Source organism: Crinia signifera, chromosome 3 (genome assembly GCF_055691185.1).
Source record: "Crinia signifera chromosome 3, ASM5569118v1, whole genome shotgun sequence".
Lineage (NCBI taxonomy): Eukaryota > Metazoa > Chordata > Amphibia > Anura > Myobatrachidae > Crinia > Crinia signifera.
In genome coordinates, this window is record NC_139219.1 from 83,344,031 (window position 1) to 83,365,104 (window position 21,074).

Genomic DNA, 21,074 nt, shown 5'->3' on the forward strand with positions numbered 1-21,074 from the left:
ATGTAATGTCTACCCCCCCCCCCCCCCCCCTATTTCATCCCTGCTTGATGCTGCACTGTAATCCACAAAAATATCCTAGTGTACCAATAAAGCTGATTCTATTCTATTCTATTTAAAATTCACCTTAAACTAAATTCCTTACACTCTTCACTCACAATATAGAAAATTAGGTACTTATGTAGTATCTGGGCTGCCGATTTTTTGATTGTATGCCTTAAGTTAAGGCATACAATAAGATGCGATGCGATGCGATATCGCATCGCATCGCATCCGACCATCGGATGCGATGACCCGATTTTTCCATAGGAATCAATGTTAAAATGATTCCTATGAAAAAAGGGGTCCTTTTCATACCCCTACTATCCAAGTGGGCATGGAGTTGGATATAAACCTGTGGCGAGCGTAGCGAGCCACCGAGCCCGAAGCGTGGCGAGCGAAGCGAGCCCCGCGAGGGGACGGTATTCGTCCGCTCGCCACGCTTCGGGCTCGGTGGCTCGCTACGCTCGCCACAGGTTTATATCCAACTCCATGCCCACTTGGATAGTAGGGGTATGAAAAGGACCCATTTTCCCCATTGAATTCCATGTTAAAATGAACTCAGTCCATTTTAACATTGATTCCTATGGAAAAATCGGGTCATCGCATCGCATCGCATCGCATGGTCGCATGCGATGCGATGCGATCTCCCGATCCGACCCGATTTAGAAATCGGCAGCCCAGATACTACATAAGTACCGAAAATTACCATACTTGTGTAGTATCATGGCTGCAGCTTACGCTACGTTTGAAGCTACACTATTAGCGTAGCCCAACGGCTACCTTACTTGTGTAGTTTCACGGCGGCAGCCTAAGCTATGTTATCAGCGTAGCCCAATGGCTGCCTTATTTGTGTAGTTTCACGGCAGCAGCCTAAGCTATAATGTCAGCGTAGGCTGCCAACATGAAACTACACAAGTAATTACCATACTGTTGCCGGGAACTGCATCTCTGTCCCCAGAATCGCTGGAAAGCCTACTCAGCGCCTCTCTCACACCGCCGGTGCCAGCACGATCCCCTCTCTTTGGCAGAGAGGGGATCATGCTGGCGCCGGCGGAGAGGCGCTCCATCTGTTTGACACTCTGGAGTGTCTCAGATGCTCCTGCGTCTGAGTAGCTATTACGGCAGGGTACAGCAACCCTGCCTATAGGGTTAGGGCTTCTGTATCGCCTTTTCAAACCCTCACTATCCACGGCAGCCCGAAGCATTGCAAGCAGACGTGTTATGCTCCACCCAACCTTTTCATACCCCCACTATCCACGTCGGCGTGGAGTTGTCTTTATATAGTGTGGCGAGCTCAGCGAGCCACCGAGCCCGCCGTGGACAGTGGAGGTTTGAAAAGGCGCTACAGAACCCCTAACCCTGTAGGCAGGGTTGCTGTACCCTGCTGTAATAGCTACTCAGACGTAGGAGCGTCGCATTGCTGGAGCGTCTGAGACGCTCCTGCGTGTCAAACAGATGGAGCGCCTCTCTGCCGGCGCCAGCATGATCCCCTTACCGCCAAAGAGATCATGCTGGCACCGGCAGTGTGAGAGAGGAGCTGAGTAGGCTTGCCAGGGATGCTGGGGACAGAGATGCAGTTCCCGGCAACAGTACGGCAGTTACTTGTGTAGTTTCATGGCGGCAGCCTACGCTAACAATGAAGCCAGGGACGCTTAAGAGGCCGCGGGAACACTACACTACTTCTGACTGACTACGCTAACTACGCTGGCCGCAGGAACACTACGCTGATTCTGACAGGAACGCTACCCTGATGAGGTAACTGCTGCCGTGAAACTACACAAGTACCAAAATTACTTATACCCCTTTTACACCGCCTCAAAAACCTGGGTCAGCAGCGGTATAAATGGGTCAACCCGTGTCCCTTTACACGAGACTGCTCAGGTCCTGCCCTCTGTTGAACATGGCTAGGACCTGGGTAGAGGGCAGTGTAAACTAGTGCACTGGGTCATCTGACCCGGCTCCCATTTACATCAATGAGGGAAGCCCAACCTCCAGACCGCGGCGTCCAGCGGTCAACAATACTGTGCAGACAGCGGCGGAGGCAGGGAGGTGGTGAATGGATGCCTGTGTGCGGCATCCATTCACCTCGCAGACGAAGGCTGGGGGGGTGCACGGAGGCTAGGGGCAGCCCAGCAGCTTACTTTGGTGCTTGGCTTGTCCCCAGTGCGCCGATTGGCGGTCCCAGCTGAGGTGATCAGGGTCCTGGCGCTTGGAGATGATGTCATCTCCAAGTGTCGTCTCCGTCTACACTGCGGGTAGGCACCGCAGTGTAAACAGTGCAAATCCTGGATCCGACCTGGCTTGGATCCATGTTCCAAATGTCAGTTCGGATCCAGGATTTTTGGTGTAAAAGGGGTATTAATTACTTATTTATAGCCTGTACGTTTTTTGTTGTTTTCTCTTTAATGGAGGATTGAAAAAGATTTCCATATCAGAATTAATAAATTGAATTGTAAATTAGGAAGGGGTCTATGTACTAAGCCTTGGTGAGAGATAAAGCCAAAAAACATTAAGGGGGAGTCTAAATGCAGACAGGAAATTCAGAAAACCCACAGGGTTTTGCTATGCAATTGAAGGACAGACAATGGGATGCTCTGATTCTAAAGAAATTACTGACTTTTTTCACCCACTTCCAGAGCACGTGTGATTTTTCCTTAAATCATTAATTACAGGTAAATTCACCAGGACTTGTTCTGGGACGCTGGCGGGTATCACAAGCACCAATCATCCAAAACTGAGCATGGCGCACACAAGGTATTTAATCTTTACCAACACACATGTCACTAATCATCTAGGCCGGAAATGGTTAACATAAGCTATGAAATATATTTATAAATGATATATATTTCACAGCTTATGTTAACCATTTCCCTAGATGATTAGTTGCAGGTGTGTTGGTAACTGCTTACCTTTAAAAGCATAGTCTGCTGCGAGCTTTAGACCAAATAGCATGCCTGGAATGAAACATGTGATAGCTATGTGTATTGTAACCATTTTGAGTGATAGTGTTAGGAACTGCAGAAAAGTGGGGTCCCGTGAAGGGGGCTGCAGGTTTAAATGCATTGATCAATTCATGAACTAAATCTCCAATATTTATTAATATTAGTTCATTTAGTGAGTGCAGAGCCCCTACAATTTCTGTTTACACAATGTGGTCACAAGCAATAGGGCACCCCAAAACTAGGAAAGGTGAGTGCCGATGTTGTTACTTTGGGGTAGATGTGTGGATAAGTTGCCCATGGTAACCAAACAGCTCCTGTTAATTTTCACACACAGCCTGTAATATTACAGGAGCTTATACTTTATCTTATTCTACTTTATCACTCTACAAGACTTACTACATAGACCCCCAAGTCTCTATAAAAAATGAATTGATTAAAACTACCCATTCATACTTTCCACCATAAATTCCTATAACATTTATGGTTTTACACCATTTTTATTTAAGCAACATTTTTAAAAGGAGTTCTCCCCCAACGAAGACTCCATTTGGTACTTATGTATTATCTGGACTCCCATGTTAAATGCACCCCATTTTTTCATACCCCTACTATCCAAATACGCATGGAGTTGATTTTATATAGTGTGGCGAGCGCAGCGAGCCACCGTGCCCGAAGCGTGGCGAGCGCAGCGAGCCCCGCGAGGGGACACGGTCTCATAAAAAAAACGGGAGCCCAGATATTACATAAGTACCCTCCATTTAACATAAAAGCTACTCCCGCAGGCTCTGTACTCTACAGTTCTAGCATCAACTGTTAGATGTTAGTATAACAGCCAATGATGGACTTCCTGGGTTCTAGCCTCTCCATGCTCTGCTGCCTCCTATAACTGATTATAATGTGCTGTACTGTGAAAGCAAATAGAGAAATTTATCTTCTGACTTTTTACACTGTCTCCAAATTCACAACATAAACAACTTTAATAACTAAACACAAAAAGACAGACCAGCCATTACAAGTTTAAAGGATCAAGGCACATTTTTGCAGGTGTAAGAGAAAAAAAAAATACATAAAAAAAAATAAATGACTGTTCTACTTTTACCATCATACAAAATAAAAATGTCAGATTTCCTCCTTAGTGAAGAAATCAATGTGTTTTTGCAGTTCTTTCAACCCTTTATCTGCCATAAGGGACCTGCAATGCTTTGCAGCGGATAAAAGCATCTAATGGGTTTTGCACTAGACAGGCTCAGCGCCAATGAAAGGGATAAAATATTAACAAGCGTTCAACTCCGGGGTTTCCTTATAGATATATATTTATTTTTTATGAGGCAGGATTGAGTTGACCTGCTGTTTGCAGTCTATACAGTGTTGCCAAACATAGAGCAATGCAAGTGGTTTTACATTGCGTGGGGAACGAAACACAAAAATTGAAAATTGAGTTCACTCGATTGAGTACTGAGTGAAGCACAAAAATAGAAATCCTAGTACCGCAGATTGGGAAACACTGGTCTAAGCAATAACAGTATTGCAAATTAGGTGCAGGTTGGGTCCTGCAATCTGTTCTCACAACAAACTTGCACACTGATTTTATAGACAATATTTTGCCAGGTAGGGAAAAACTTTATGGTAGGGTAAAAATTTAAGGACACGGGTCGATTATGGTTAATTTGCAATGAACCGAAATCGGCCACTGCCCCGATGGTTGGCTTTGGCATGCGCAAATCTGACTGCGAATGGCCTCTGGGATTTACACTGTCACCAGGCTGTTTGCAGCAGGGAGGGAGGGAGGGGGGCAGGATGGGGCATGGTGATGGGACATGGAAACACCCAGAGTTTCATGGGCATTCCCATGCAAATCCGTCCGGGACTACATGTGCCGGGGACAGGCGGCTGATGCCACATGTAGAAGACCATTCAGCATGCAGGTCTTGAGGAGTCTCTCCATGGTGCTCGCAGAAAGTATAGTCACAGCAGGAGAGGACTGTAACAGTAAGTATTAGCAGCCTAGTAAAAGGGAAGAGGGTTGCATTGAAAAGAAGACTTGGGCAAAAGGGAGCTGTGGCCAGGAAGGACTGCGGGATGGACTGCCGACACCGGGGAGCAATCCAAATCCAGGAGCTGCTGGGCATCAAGAAAAGTCTTAAAATATAATGGTGTGGTAGGGCAGGAGATCACAGTAATGGTGGTTCATGCCTGGAAATGAAGCACTTTAGAGCACAATGGAGGGGCAGAGGTCAACAGAAAAATACTCAGGGTAGCAGAAGGATGTCAACAGTAAAGAAGGTAAAGGCCCCTATACACTACTGCGGCTTCTCTGAAGGGCAAGTCAAATCTGATTTTCCTTGAACTCCCCTGGCAGCTTCCCGTGACTGCTTCCATCCGATTTGGTACTTGATGTGCCATTTTTACATGCAATTTAAACCATCTTTCAATAGTACATCAAGCTCTCGAATCACAAACCAAAAGGGCTGTTGCCAACAGCAACCAGATAATTTTTTATTGTTTTGGAGGTGCTTAAGAAATAAGAAGTAGAATCTGATTGGTTGCTATGGGCAACATCCCATCTTCAATAGAACTCCAATCTTAGTAAAATTGACCTCCCCCTCCACGTACATGCCCAGTTACCCCACCATTGGATAAAGTCCTGTGTTACTGCTTCCAGTACTTGTTGTAGCATTTGGGGATGATGAACAGGACCATTCTACAAAACAGGGTATGTTGTCTCCATTTTGTATCTGTGCTGATCCCACTACTGGATGCAGACTTCCTGGAACCATATGCCCAGTTCTGACAGCTAATCTTTCAGTTTCCCGACTTAAACAGAACGGTGAAGGCGGCAACTAATTTAACCAATTATAATCCAATGCTGCTTCTTTGGACATAGCAATCAGATCGCAGATGCCGGTAGGAGGCGTTTTCTCCTACAAGCTCCTTCTGCAGCATTAGCATATTAGTTATACACTATTACACAGTGGTTTCTCTATCACTGTTCAATACTGTACATATCAGAATCAATAATACTGCACCAGCAATGTATATATTATTGGTTAAATAAATAAAGCGGGCCGGTCGGCCGGGTGGTGAAAGTATGCTCTGTGCGGAGAAGGGCGGGGCAGCAGCCAGAGGGAGTGGGGTGGTTAACCGGGCTGTGTGGCCGGGCAGCAGGGCTCCGTGTGGAGCAGGGTATTCGGCCAGGTGGCATTCTGTATAATCCGTGTGGAGCAGGGGGAGGGAGCGGGGTGGCCAGCTGGGCTGAAAGTGGCTCATCTCTCAGCCCAGCGGCCATACACACGCAACGATGATGGTTGAAAAATATTGCCATCATCACTAGTAAAACCAGCTGACGGATCACCTCGCTGATGTGGGAGTGCGCGTCATCACTAGACGTCCATCGATAATTCCTCGGCTAATGTGCCTTTACCCACAGATTTTGGGTAAAGTTCCTGGAGCTATGCATGAATACGTTCGCAGTGGCTGTGGGAAGGGCAGGACACCCTACGTATGGTGTTTGTCTGTTCCAGCCTTCGGAGGGAGCAAACAGAAATCCACATTAGTGCAGCCTACTATAAGGCAATGATAATTAGCGCAGTTAATTAAATCCTGCCCTTAGTCAAAATAACAATTTGTGTATGCACGGGGATACTAAGCAAAGATATGGCAGTGTAGGCATTGATCCATATTTGCAAGGTTTCGGGGAGAGAATGTGACATTAGACGGAAGTATGGGACATGGATTTTTCAACTTCTTGGTGGCTGCACAACACATGACTCGTCCTGCACACATTTGGTGGGCAACGGCATAGCACTGTATCATCATACTGATCCCAGGCCAGGGGTCGAATCAATCAATTTTAAGGCCGTAATAAAAGGGAGCTTTTAAAAGAATTGAGAGCACAGATATTAAATTGTTAGAATGTGCAAGTTGCAGATTGCTGGATGTTTTGCAGATGCAAAAAGAAGCTGGATGAAAATGATAAAGGCTGACAAGCTGCCAAAGAGCATAATATAATGGCACACATTTGCATTACGCTCTGTGCACGCACACATCCTCATTGTTTTCAGACTTCATAAAATCCATGCCGGCAAAGCAAAGAACAGCAGATGCACAAATCTGGTAAACACTTAAGATGGGCATTCACTTGTGTCTAGTCGCACGCGATCCCGCCTTGAGCCGCTCGGGACAATTCTGGGTGGTAGGATAGCATGTGATTTATTTTATGGGGTCTTTTAGCATCAGATATGCATAGGATATAACGCCTGTGATCCGAAATATCTTTCCTTCAGCTAGACCTGATATCAATGACATGTGAATTGGACACTTCATGTGATATATCGTCGCAATCGCATGAAAAGTGACCAAATTGCATGTGATTTGCCAAGGGGGAACCCTTAAGGGTACCCTAAAATAGATACTAATGAAAAGCAATTATATATAAAAAAAATAATAAAGAAATTGCCCTTTTTACCCAGTCCTGGGAGAATATTACCAACTTTGCTAAACATTTCTACAGGAGGTGCAAGTCTCAGTATTAACAGCGGTACTTGTTTCCTAGCACGGCGCCCATCTCGTTGATTGTATGCACTTAAGGCATACAATCAACGTGATGGACCCGATTTTGTGTCAATCACCAGCTAATTTGCCGGGGAAAGACAAAATCGGGTTGATCGCATCCATCGCGGCCCCTAATACGGGGCCGCGATGCGATCAACGCGATTTTCCCATAGGGAACAATGTAAAATTATTTTTAAAGTGAAAATCGGGTTGATCGCGTCGGTTGCAGGCCAATATAATGGCCCGCGATGCGATCAACCCGATTTTACATAGGTGACATGTGAAATGGGCCAATATGGGCAATTTCACATTGAATATGGTTAAAAAGTATGTTTAATGCCCCCCCCCCCCACCCCACATGAGGGGGGGTTTGGTATTAAAATGGGGGGTTTTGGGGCTTTTTACATTGAAATCAATGTAAAATCGGGTCTCAGGGACCATTTTACATTGATTCCAATGTAAAAATCGGGTCGATCGCATCGCATGCGATTTGGTTGGCATGCGATGCGATCGACCTGATTTTTCCGACCCGATGGATACAATCAAAATCGGTGGCGCCGTGCTAGGAAACAAGTACCTTAACAGCATGTAACCACAAACTACTACACCACGGGGCCCCCACACCGGCATTGCTGCAGCGGTGGCAGGCAGCGGAGTTGGGCAGTGCGGGGCAGGCAGGAGGTCCCTGCGGCAGATGGGAAGGCGACAGCAAGGTCCCTGCAGTGGATGGGAACTGTAGGATGTAGTGCTACTAGTTCCCATGCGCCACAGGGACCCTGCCACTGACTGCCCATCCACAGCAGGGACACCGCTGCCTCCCAGTGCTGCACGGAACCTGCTGCGGTGCTGCACGTATCGCTGCTGCCTGGCCAAGGTACCACCTGCCTTCGTCCAGGGGGGCAGACCACAAGTTTGTTGTCCAGGGCCCTGGGTCCAGTGCAAATAATGCATTTGTCCATTCATTACAGAAGATCCTTCCCTGAACCAGTAGTATTTACTAAACCATTACCCGAATAATACTTGCCCACAGTCCCTCCTGTATCCCACCTCCTTCCTAGTCAAGCAGGCAAGATGACGAAATTTTACTGAGAATTGTGGATGCAGGAGGATGGGCCGGGGCTTAATGGCATTGAAATTTGCATCATATAGCCCTGGCCCCACCTCGTGAGCCAGGAAATATCGACATTTGGCTTTTCCCAGAGAGGGACTGTAAAGGCAGATAACAGTTAAGGGCCCCATACATCAGCAATTAATTGTGACAATTTTCAGATATGGAGATGATTGCCACAATTAATTTTAGATGTGTGGGCTCCCCCTTTTGGCAATCCCAATCACAATCGCCAATCGATTGCTTAATCAGGTTTTTAAACATGTTTAATAATCTGGTATTATCTGCAGATCTTTTTTAGATGTGTGGGCATTCCCAATTTGTCTTCTTCATCTATTTACATTATGAACAGCTGAAGTGACAATCGATTGGGGCAATTTCCAGATATGAAGATGCAATCTTTAGATGGAAAAATCTGCCGATCACTGAAAAAATCTGTAATGTGTGGGCAAAGTCGGATAGATTGTAAAATCCATTTATCTGGCCAAAATATCCCAATATCTGAAAATCCATAAATTGTGATTGCTGATGTATGGGGCCCATTACCCAAATCCTGTAGTTCGAGTATAAAATGCGGTAACTGCACATATCAGTTATTACCGGGGCCCTCTTGAAGTGTGTTAGACTGAAAGGACCCTAATGGGCCCCATACATCAGCAATCACAATTTTTGGATTTTCAGATATTGGGATATTTTGGCCAGATAAATGGATTTTACAATCTATCCGACTTTGCCCACACATTACAGATTTTTTCAGTGATCGGCAGATTTTTCCATCTAAAAATTGCATCTTTATATCTGGAAATTGCCCCAATCGATTGTCATTTCAGCTGTTCTTAATGTAATGGGCCCCATACATCAGCAATCACAATTTATGGATTTTCAGATATTGGGATATTTTGGCCAGATAAATGGATTTTCAGATCTATCTGACTTTGCCCACACATTACAGATTTATTTCAGTGATCGGCAGATTTTTCCATCTTCATATCTGGAAATTGCATCTTCATATCTGGAAATTGCCCCAATCGATTGTCATTTCAGCTGTTCATAATGTAAATAGATGAAGAAAACGAATTGGGAATGCCCACACATCTAAAAAAGATCTGCAGATAATACCAGATTATTAAAAATGTTTAAAAACCTGATTAAGCAATCGATTGGCGATTGGGATTGGGATTGCCAAAAGGGGAGCCCACACATCTAAAATTAATTGTGGCAATCATCTCCATATCTGAAAATTGTCACAATTAATTGCTGATGTATGGGGCCCTTAAATAGATGAAGAAGACGAATTGGGAATGCCCACACATCTGAAAAAGATCTGCAGATAATACCAGATTATTAAGCATGTTTAAAAACCTGATTAAGCAATCGATTGGCGATTGTGATTGCCAAAAGGGGGAGCCCACACATCTAAAATTAATTGTGGCAATCATCTTCATATCTGAAAATTGTCACAATTAATTGCTGATGTATGGGGCCCTTAACATGTGTACTCAGGTAGCAGGGAGTTAAAACTGTAAGGGCCACCAGTGATCTGGATGCTTAAAAATTCTCAGCACTTCCTACTTTTGCAGGTATTCAATACTTGAATTCCCCTTGTGCAGCGAATCCTGTTTTGTATTCGCTGCACAATCGCCGGGTTCCGGAGGGCTGCAGCATTCGCTGCCCGCCCTCCCTCACCCCCTACTCAACGCCTCAGGGGCTTGCTGCCCCTGGCGGCGAATTTTAAACCCCCCCCGGCGAATGCCGCAGGGAGCCAGAGGACGGCTGCAGGCAGGGAGGCTTCCATCTCCCTGCCTGCGCCGGACACTGTGGAGGTGAAGGAGGGCTGTCGGGGACACAGGGAGAACCCCCCATAGCTGGCAGGGGGCTGTGTTAGGGAGCCGCTACACACTGGTCCCGATCATGCATATGTAATGATCGGGACCAGTGTGCAGTGAATATATGAATATTAATGAGCGGCTCCCAGCTCGGCCCCCTGCTGGTGAATGTGTAAAAAAATATATATATATTTTTATATATTCATGTGCTGCAAGGACATGAATAAAAATAGCATGCCCCTTCACAGAAAAAAAAAATCAGATTTTTTGACACCAAAATAAAAAACGTTTTATTTTCAAAGATCACATTCCAGTTCACCTAAAAAAGATGACAAATGTAAAATGGAGAATCCTGGTGAAAATCACTAGAGAAAGCAGTTCTCCACTTCAGCATTGAATACACTCTCGGCGAATTCCACTGAAAACCCCATTGAAAACCACCGGCGAATCGCGGTGAATCACAAACTGCGAATCGCCAGACATTCGCTCTTCATTTGCAGCGAATTGTGTCCATTGAATAGAGCGAATTGTTTTTCTGTGAGAAAATTCGCCAGAAAACAGGCGAATTGCCAGATTCGCTGAAAAAAATGGCAAATCAGAGGCATTGAATACTGGCCTTAATGATACAACAGGGGTTCTCATCAGGGTTTCCCGCTCTCCCCCTCCCTTTTAATTGGTGTTGCACCATATGATCTAGTTTTTATGGTCTTGGCCAAAATAACAAAGTATTCATTTAGGTTCCTACAAAATTAAATTGACTGCATTTGCGAATCACCTTTAATTTTACCTTATCAATCCAGTCTTTGTGCTCTACTGTACCTTAAGGGGATACATACAGATGACAGGCGGTCAGAATGCAGAAGCAGGCATCCCAACAGGTGTCAGATAAGTATACTTACCATCCCCCTGCCCCCCCCCCCCATACCCTCTCTTCTAGTAGACCAACACTAACCCCCAAGCAGACTGACTCTAACCCTCCCTGATAGCGCCTAAACCTAACCCCCGTACCCCACCACCTAAGCTGCCTCCCCACAGCCTAAAACTTATCTTTCCTCCACCGCAGCCTAACCGTAAATCCCCTCACTACTGCCTAAACACTTTCTCCGGCCTGACCTTAACCCAGCCAGCATAATTATCAAGGATTAATGTTACTACTACAGCCTTAATGTTACTACTACTAGAACTGCTTGTAATAAGGAATTGAAGAGTTAGGGCAGTCTCCCTTTCTTCTTTTTGCAAAGGATTCAGGGGTAGATTTATTAAGCTCGGTGAAGTGATAAAGTGTCTGGTTTTTATCACCGGCCAATCAGCTCCTACCTGTCAATTTTCAAACCAAGCCTGTAACTTCACAGTTAGGAGCTGATTGGCCGGTGATAAAAAACAGAAACTGTATCACTACACTGAGCTTAATAAATCTGCTCCTTTATTATTTATTTAAAACATTCTCTAGACCAGCTCCAATCCATGACAAATTGATAACCCCCTAAAAAAGTCATTGGCTAAGTCACAATTATATTTGCGAAATAAGAAAACCTGAACATGACTTATTAAACTCCAAAAACCTTGTCGTGATGCTGTTAACTTTCCCAATATGGACTCTTAACATCAAGATGCCCAATTACAATATATAAGGAAGATACTGTATAAGGCAGGGGTGTCCAAACTTTTTGCAACGAGGGCCAGATTTGGTGAAGTGTAAATGTGTGGGGGCCGACCATTCAGCCTGATATTCTTTGAATCATTAATCACATCAGAATGGTCCCCCACTCTGCCCCCATTCACTCTATGTCCCCCAGCATGCCCCTTCACTGTATTTCCCCTAGCCTGCCCCCATTCACTGTATGTCCCCCAGCCTGCCCCTTCACTGTATTTGCCCTAGCCTGCCCCCATTCACTGTATGTCCCCCAGTCTGCCCCTCCTTCACTGTATGTCCCCCTTTCACTGTATGTTCCCCCACTCTGCACTGTATGTTCCTACACTCTGTACCCCAGCCTGACCCCTTCTCTTAATGTCCATTAGTGCCTCCATTTATTGTATGCCCCCAAGCCTGACCCTCCTTCACTGTATGACTCCCATTCAATGTATGACCCCCATTCACTATGTACCCCACTCTGGGCCCATTCACTGTATGTCCCCCAGCCTGCCCCTGCTCCCCCTTCTCTGAATGGCCATTACTGCCTCCATTCACTGTATGTCCCCCACTCTGCCCCCTCCCTTCGCTGTATGTTTCCCAGCCCCTTGTGTGAGCCAGAGGAAGGAGAGGCAAAGCAGGTACTGCAAGGACAGGAGATGCTTGGGCTCCCGCTGCTGCCCTCCTCCGCTCTGCATGTTTTGGGAGCAAGCTTCCCCCTTGCTGCCCCCCTCTGTTGGGGTGCCTGGTCTGTACTGCAAAGCTGAAATACAACAGTAGCGCATAATAAAACATAAAATAATAACTCTAGGAGTTTATACTTTTAAAAGTCCAAAAGCAAGGATTTTAATCTAAGTAGAAAAAGCTCTAAAAAGCATGGCCGTACAACAATAAGGAAACAGGTGAGGAAAAACAATCAGGTCAGAATATTTAGAGAAACACTGTATGCCCAAAATGTCTGCTGCAAAATGCTACAAGACAAAACACAGAGAAAACATTGACAGCTGGGGTAACTATGTGCCCAGACATACCAATATGAGGATAGTGTCTAATAACCAAACACGATGAAAGATTAAAGTGTGCACAAGGTATGTGGCTCCTTCATGCTATATGCAACTTTAAATAAAGAATCTGGATTTACCAAGAAGTCCTGTTTTACAGTATAATAAAAGGAATGAAATAATCTAACATATAAGCCTGTAACAGTGCCGTGAACCATCGGATAATGAATAATAATTAGGGACACACAGAAAAACTATTCATGTTTTATAACCCTCAAGCATAATCTAACACTTTAGGAACAGTTTAGATAATTTATTGATATTTAAAGAAATGATAAATGGTGTAATATAATTATGGTCTGTATAATTAATGCTCTTCTACACATCCCGATAGCAGCTTCATCGTTTCCCAGACATCACAAGAGATTAAAACAACCAGACATCTTTCTGCACAGTGTCTCTGGGAAAAAAAGGTAGCATGGAAACATTCCGCTTCTTCCTCTGCTGTCCAAACGGTTTCTCTCAAGTTTATATCAGGAGGATGTGCAATATTATATATAATCCTGATAAAAGCAATTCCACCGGTAACAGAATAACATTTTTACAATGACAAACTTTATTCTATATACAACTGCCATCACTATTGTGAACAGATCACCATAACCCAACAGCCCGCAATAAATCCCATACTATCGAAATAGCTTACAGTAAGTGCAACCCTGTAGAAGTTATCCTTGATAAATCAGCCAACTTTAAAGTCAGTAACGGAATCACCATTCATGAGACCCTTTACTATGTGTGTCTGTACAAAATTAACCAATTCAACTTACAGAATTAACTCACAATTTGATTGCAAGAAAGGGACATCATGGGGTACATCTATATACATTTAGGGGGGTATGCAATGTCTGTCGACCTCCCGCAGCCATCTCCCGACGGGGGAGATGGCTGCGGGGCCCTATTCAATGCTGTCTTCCCCGACAGCATTGAACAGGGGTTCTGCGCAGAACGAGCCCGACATCAGAAGCTGTCTGGCTCGTTCTGCCGAGAAAAGCCGGAAATAGGCGAGCTCCCGGCCGGAGCTCGTCTATTTCCGTCCTCATCTCGCGGCCATGCCCCCTTCTCGCCGCTCGGCGGCCGGGACATTGAATCCCGACTGCCGAGCTCCAGGTGAGCTGACCGAGAACGGGACAGGGGCACGGCTGTCGCACTAGCTCGACAGCCGTGTCCCTGACATTGAATACCCCCCTAAGTAGAAGTATGACCATTTGTATAGCCTGGCCACCTTTTTTTGAATAAAGTAATGGAATCACCATGCTGTGGTAACAAAATCACCAAGTGGTACTGAGCATGATAAATCTTTGATATTAAACTGAAATTTTAGATCATATCTCAAAATCTGAATTGATAAATCATTTAAAAAAATCCAGTAACATAATTCATAAATTTGTTTCATGTTTAATGGAACCATATCATGCAAAGAGACTTATGGCTGTTAAATTGTCTTCTTTCTATTATATTATCCTGGCTATTGATATACGTGATAATTTAATCCAACACATTTTCCTTAAATCAGTGGTAGCCAACTCCAGTCCTCGAGAGCTACCAACAGTTCACATTTTCCAGACAACCTAGCTGCTGCACAGGTGCACTCATTACTCACTGACACATTTTAAAAGATCCACAGGTGGAGCTATTTACTTTACTTGTGATTCTGTGAGGAGATCTGGAAAACATTAACTGTTGGTAGCTCTCGAGGACTGGAGTTGGCTACCCCAGCGTTAAATGCAAATGAGCAAAAGCCTGTCATAATATTGTTTTCATTCAGAGAACACTAAAGGTGCATACACACTGGGCGTTTTTCCCATTTTCCCATTACCTAGTCATTTTCTCCATTGTGAACGGCTTTGCATGACAGAACGATATGGAAAGCCATGTATAACCAGTGGATGAACAGCTGACGCCGACAATGTTGTGGGAGGGCACATCATGCAGGGATGTGTAGATCAACAACAGCAGCTGGAGGGCCAAAGGTTCCCCATCCTGGATCAAAAAGTGACGGTAGACCGCAAAGGGATATTCAATCAATGTGATTTGATCGCACTCAATATGGTCTGGTTTAGCCACATAAAGCAGCTAAACCTGACTAAACTAATAAGCACAGTGTGGAAAGTCCTATTTGAGGGCTCACACAGGTCACTTTTCCCACATTTTAGCGCTACCCCTCCAAGGTGATCCATATGAATTAGGAAGCCAATGCTCCTAAAGGGAAATGTTTACCACTTAAATTATCATTGTAATTTCCTCTGAGATCAGTGTTTTCACATCTTCACTAGCTCTTTAACCACTTGCCTAGAATGATCGCAATCAGATGCGACCAGTCAGAAATCCCAACTGTGTAGCCGCTGAAAGATAATCAGCTACGACTCTCAGAGGGACTAACCAACCCTCTGCTTCCTGGTTCCCTTTCCCAGGGCATACTGTGCAAACCATCACTGCTGACTGAGCACCCCAGCGGCATCCCCCACCCCGCGTTTGAAAAGAATAGCAGCCACAGAGGAAATGTAAATGAAACACGTTTCCCTGAGGACAGCCCGTGGTCGCAGAGAGGAGCAGCCACAGAGGAAAAACAAAGCCCCAATGTTCTGCTGATCGGTGTTGTTGTCTGAAGAATAGTTATTTTTAAAATGCATATATATATATATATATATATATATATATATATATTTTTTTTTTTTTTTTTTTTTTATTATCCATGATGCATAATTTTTAAATAGATATTATTAACTTGATTAAATCATAAAAATGTCAATTGCTGACCAGTTTCTGGAAAAAATAAGAGGATAATTAATTGATCCCGATGTGAGGGTTTAAATTGGTATATAAGTAACATTCCTAACACGTGGAACAGCCATTTAACTAGCAGAGAAAGAATTTAAAAAAAAATTACCCATCCTTGCAAAACATATAGCCCTTTGTACTGAAAGTGTGATTACTTAAATGTCCTATTTCCAGCATGGCTGATGATATCCACCTTGTCTCCTTCCAAATGCCTAATTTTTAATCCACCAGACATTTTTACAGCTTATTATCAACAGTTTATTCATGGGGGGACTCGCCACTCTTGGCAAACACAGTATGGAGATACAGCTCGCTCAGAATAAATTAGACAAGAGAGACCTTGTGGATATGCACAAGAGCAAAGTGATAAATCATTTTCATTTCACTAATACAAAGTTTCAATTAAGTGTAATCAAAAGCACTGAGCGTTCATCAAAAAAGGAGATCATTCACTTCCCAGATAAGGTTAATTCAGTTTTATTCCAGCCGGGCTCGTATGGAAATCGGATGTCTAGGTTCGGGACCCGCTAAGCCTAGCTTGTGTGCTGGGATGTCCTATCTCCCTGAACAAACAAGTCATCAAATATACTTATCGCCGCCTTTCGGCTGTACATCATTCTCCTACCACCACTCTGCTACGTGCTAACCAGCCGCCTGTGTGCTTAGACTATTAATGATCAGCAGCTGTATCTGTCCAAGCCAGCAGAGCAGAAAAAGAAAACATCTCCTATAAATCAGGTTGCAGCTTTTAGTAATGGCATAAAGTATGCATCATTTTAAGACTGTGATCTAGGATATGAAGATTTGTGTTTGCTCTTATGTGCTGTCTCTAGGAGCCTGTGGAGAGGTGCTCTCCAAAAGACAGCAAGCACCAGTAAAAAAAAAAAAGGCCTCATTCAAGTTGAGAAAGGTCATATAAACTATTAAAAATAAGAACAGAACCAATAAATTGTAAATGTGCATATCTGGAAAACAAGTAAATGTCTTTGTTAATTGTCCTATCCAGTTTGCTTTGTTATACATAATCATATCCAAATTATGGTGTGTACTTTCACTATGGTTAGCTTTCATGTGAATTTTTTCTTAATCTTTTATGTTAACCCCCTTGTACTGCACTGCAGTGTTGTGTGTTGCTATATACTGTAAATAAGAAACAATATAATCTCATTGTACAAGACATCTATTTAATGCTGCCCATACACTTGTGCGATCGGATTGGATGCGACGTCAAAGTGCTATGTCCATCGAACCTGATCGCATCTTGCGGTGCTAAAAGTGCCCCCTTACAGCACCCAATTTCGCATGCCATCTTGAGATGGCACATCGGGTGCTGGAAGAGGGCGTGCAGAAGGAGGCGTTGCAATGTAGCGAAAGAAGTAGCGCTATCGGGGGTAAGCGGTGGCGGCAGAAGTGTTTGAAACACTGGTCAGCCCTCTGATTGGCTGAGATAGCTCAGCCAATCAGAGGGCTACCCATTGTTTAAACAATTCTGCCGCCACAGTAACTCTAGCGGGCAATGGCGGTCAGCGGTTGCGGCAGAAGTGTTTCAACACTGGGTAGCCCTCTGATTGGCTGAGCTATCTCAGCCAATCAGAGGGCTGCCCAGTGTTTTAAACACTTCTGCCGCCACTGCTGACTGACCCCCGCCGCCCGCTAGTGCTACAGCTACAATGCCGCCCTCTACCCTCCCTCTCTCACGCCACCAGTGGTCCCTCCGGCCCCCTCTCCCCATCCCTACGCCACTGAAAAAGTGTTCCCTCCGCCCCCCCCCCCCCCCCCCCCACTAGCGGATTGCATTCAAGCATCACATGTGGTTTTAAACTGCTCCTGCAATTCGAAAAATATTATGTGCAGCACATAAGACCGTGAGACCTGACATTTGACCGGCATGCCCGCGCATCGCGTTGAATGGTACACATTTTGTGCATACAATCATTAAATTTAGCGGTCAGATGTGGGCGAAATCAAATGATAGCATGCAATATCTCACAAGTGTATGGGCAGCATAAACACTAAAAAGACAGATTTGATGAATGAGTAGCTGATTAGTAAGATAGACACACTTACCAATCTGCCGTTCCATGTGTTTGGCCAGACAACTATACGGGAATTTAAATTTGCCTACTTAGATGTGATGTCACTGTCAGCGGTTCCAAGGACCGCTTAACATGTCGTTTAGTGGGTTGGCCGTACACACAGTCAGATGTACCGATACATCTGAATGATATATCAGTGTTGACTGCTGTAGGGCCGATGTTCACAGACACACTGGGTGTACAATCATCTCGTAATATAGCCTTCGTCAGTATAACAAATTATATATCTCATAGTGTTACCAGCATTAGGAAGAAAAAAATGTAAACTATTACCAGCTTGTACATGATTTTTGGCTTTTTATATTCAATGTCATGTGGTTGGAGTATCTATGGTTGCAGTGATAGCAAAGTATGGTGAAGCGGCAGGAGGCATCTATTACAAGCTGATGGCCCCTCTTGCAGTAGTAATCCAAGCTGCGTCTTAGGAGGTAGCATTGAATCACTCAAACACAGAGTAGCTTGGGGCAAACATGGTGCTGCACAAGCTGCTTGTCACATAGGCCAGGAGATCGCTGACCTCTTTGCACTTCCTAAACAGTGGCGACATGCCTCTGTTTTCACTAACAAATGCCGCCAACCCCTCCCCCCAGACAGCAGCAGGCTGTCAACACGGACACAAATGGATGATGTAAGGACCACAGGCACACTTGCTGCTCACATATATTAAAACAATAAAAAAAAAAAAAAAATCAAACAAGACAAAATGGAAAAATATCCAAAGTACCGATAATAGAGTGAGATATTAAGAAGTCAGGGATGTCCCTTAACCAGGCCTAGTGATGGAGCCACAGGTGGAATATATGCAGAGTGCCTCCGGATTAAGCATCCGGAGGCACCAAACATAGCCTTGTGTAGGAACTTGCAAACTCGAAACGCATCAGAACAACTGCAGTTTAAACTGGACCAGGGACCTACTGCTTGGAGCCATAGCAGGGTGCATGCTTAATCTGGAGGCACCTTGCATATATTCCACCTGTGGCTCCATGACTAGGCCTGGGTAAGGGGCATCCCTGACTTTTTTAATATCTCACTACTCCATTATCAGTACTTTGGTTATTTTTCCATTTTGTCTTGTTTGATATTTTTTTACAAATAAATTGTTTTAATATATGTGAGCAGTAACAGCGCCTGTGGTCCTTACATCATCCATTTGTTTCACAATTTCCTTTCAGTGGAAGGGACAACAAGTAAGCTACCGGGGCAGCTCAGCCAAGTGGAGCGCAAAGGAAAGGTGTATGAAACGACAAATATGTCAATCACTAACAGTCTGCTGCTACTATGTGACCTTTGTCAGAGGACTTTTTTTGCAAATGCGCAGAACGTTCTGTGCATGCAAAAGTACAAAAAATTGGTACTTTGCAACAGTTGGAGCATTACCAACTGAATCTAAATTAAACTGACAGTTAGCAATTACAAACACAAATTGGAAAGAATAATTCTGAAACAAAGACATGTAAAAATAGAGTTTGTATCATACCTCGGAAAAACGCTCAAATAGAGACAAAGGTAAAAAATCTTGAGGTTCAGAAGAAACACGTGGCCCAGTCCAGTTGCTCTGCACAAATAAATGAAGACAGCTTACACCCAACAGGAACACCAGCAATTGCCTAGAAGAAAGATAATGGTCTAGGTTAAAGACATCCCCAAGAAACAAAATTTGGTAACATAGTACATAATCGATGATGTGCTGTACCCTAGAGTAGCCAATCAGATAGCAGTCTATTGTAGTCAGACTAATGATTGGCTGCTGTGAGGGATAGCACAACTTTTTTTTTTTTTTTTGCAACTTCACGAGATAGGTGTTTGTAAAAAAATTCTAATGGGACACAATTGGTAGTAGAAAATGTTGTAAAGTGGAACTTGTCATCTACATAAATGTAAGAGAAAAAAAGGGAGGGAATGCTGCACTAAAGAAACAGTGTGCAGTGAATTTGAAGGAATATAAATTTAATTAACACAATATAAAATATTAAAATGCAATAAATGATACTTATGATACTTATAAAACCAATAATGTTTAGGTGTGCATAGGCCCTTTATAAAGTCACCCTTGTCCACAGTGGTAAGTATGACAAGCGTCCGTTCCAAAGGTATCCCTCTTATTGACGAAGGATGTAACGACTCGACTTGATAGAAATGGGAAACCTTGATAGTGTCCGGCTTTAGAGAGGTGGCATTCCTCCCACGATGGATGTTGGCCAGTCAAGGTTGGAAGTCCCTTTGGGTCATATGTGACAAATAGGATATCCTGTACCAATACACTAATTGTGGAGGGGCTGGTTTGGTCACTGGCTCTGTTAGTTCTTTGTTGGGTGACCTCGGGCACCAAAGCATTTCACTGGCTCTTCAGCTTCATCAAGCCGAAGAGCCAGTGAAATGCGTCGGTGCTTATGGTGTAGCTACAGTGCAGAGTTTTCCCAACAAAGAACTACTAACTAAAATACTCAATTATATGTACATATGTAACAGCCTGTGCAATGTATAGGCAAGTTTCTGGCAAGACTGGACAATGTTTTTAAGTGACATTCAATTAAATGACAGAACAAGGTTTATTTGACTTGAAATTATTTCCCCTCAAGCAGACTCACCAGAAACACACCAATATTGCAAAGGCATTTACATGTAAAGTATTCCATTTACTCAGATAACGTTTTCCACTAACAGACAGCAATGTGGTCAAGATGCCTTTTTAAAGTTTATATATTACATACAGAATGTAAACGGCTGTATATCAAATAATTTGTCTAAAATTTAGAGTAATATTGAAACAAGCTGAAGCTACACAAGATAGGAGGCTGGTTGAGAGGAATTTTCTTTTTTTTTGGGGGGGGGGGGGGGGGGGATTATAGATTAATTGTATTCAATTAAAGGTAGTTTACCGTCAATTGATCCCAGAATTTTGGACAAGATATTGGTTATAACATAAAAAATCTGTCCACTAGAAATAAGGATCTAATAATTTCAGCTTCTGCATGAGCAGGTCACATGATTTATAAAAAGTGATAAAACTGAACCGAGTAACTGGTAAATATATATTTAG

The 21,074-nt window shown here is 43.9% G+C and overlaps 1 protein-coding gene across 2 annotated transcripts in view; it reads right to left on the bottom strand.

Annotated features, from left to right (window-relative positions):
• The window catches only part of TTC27 (tetratricopeptide repeat domain 27), a 414,154-nt gene that overhangs the window by 351,507 nt on the left and 41,573 nt on the right, over nucleotides 1-21,074 (bottom strand). For both annotated transcript variants that reach the window (XM_083176116.1, XM_083176115.1), the window contains exon 4: nucleotides 19,512-19,641. In XM_083176116.1, the coding sequence (XP_083032242.1) occupies nucleotides 19,512-19,641 (130 nt within the window). The remainder of the gene's footprint in view (nucleotides 1-19,511; nucleotides 19,642-21,074) is intronic.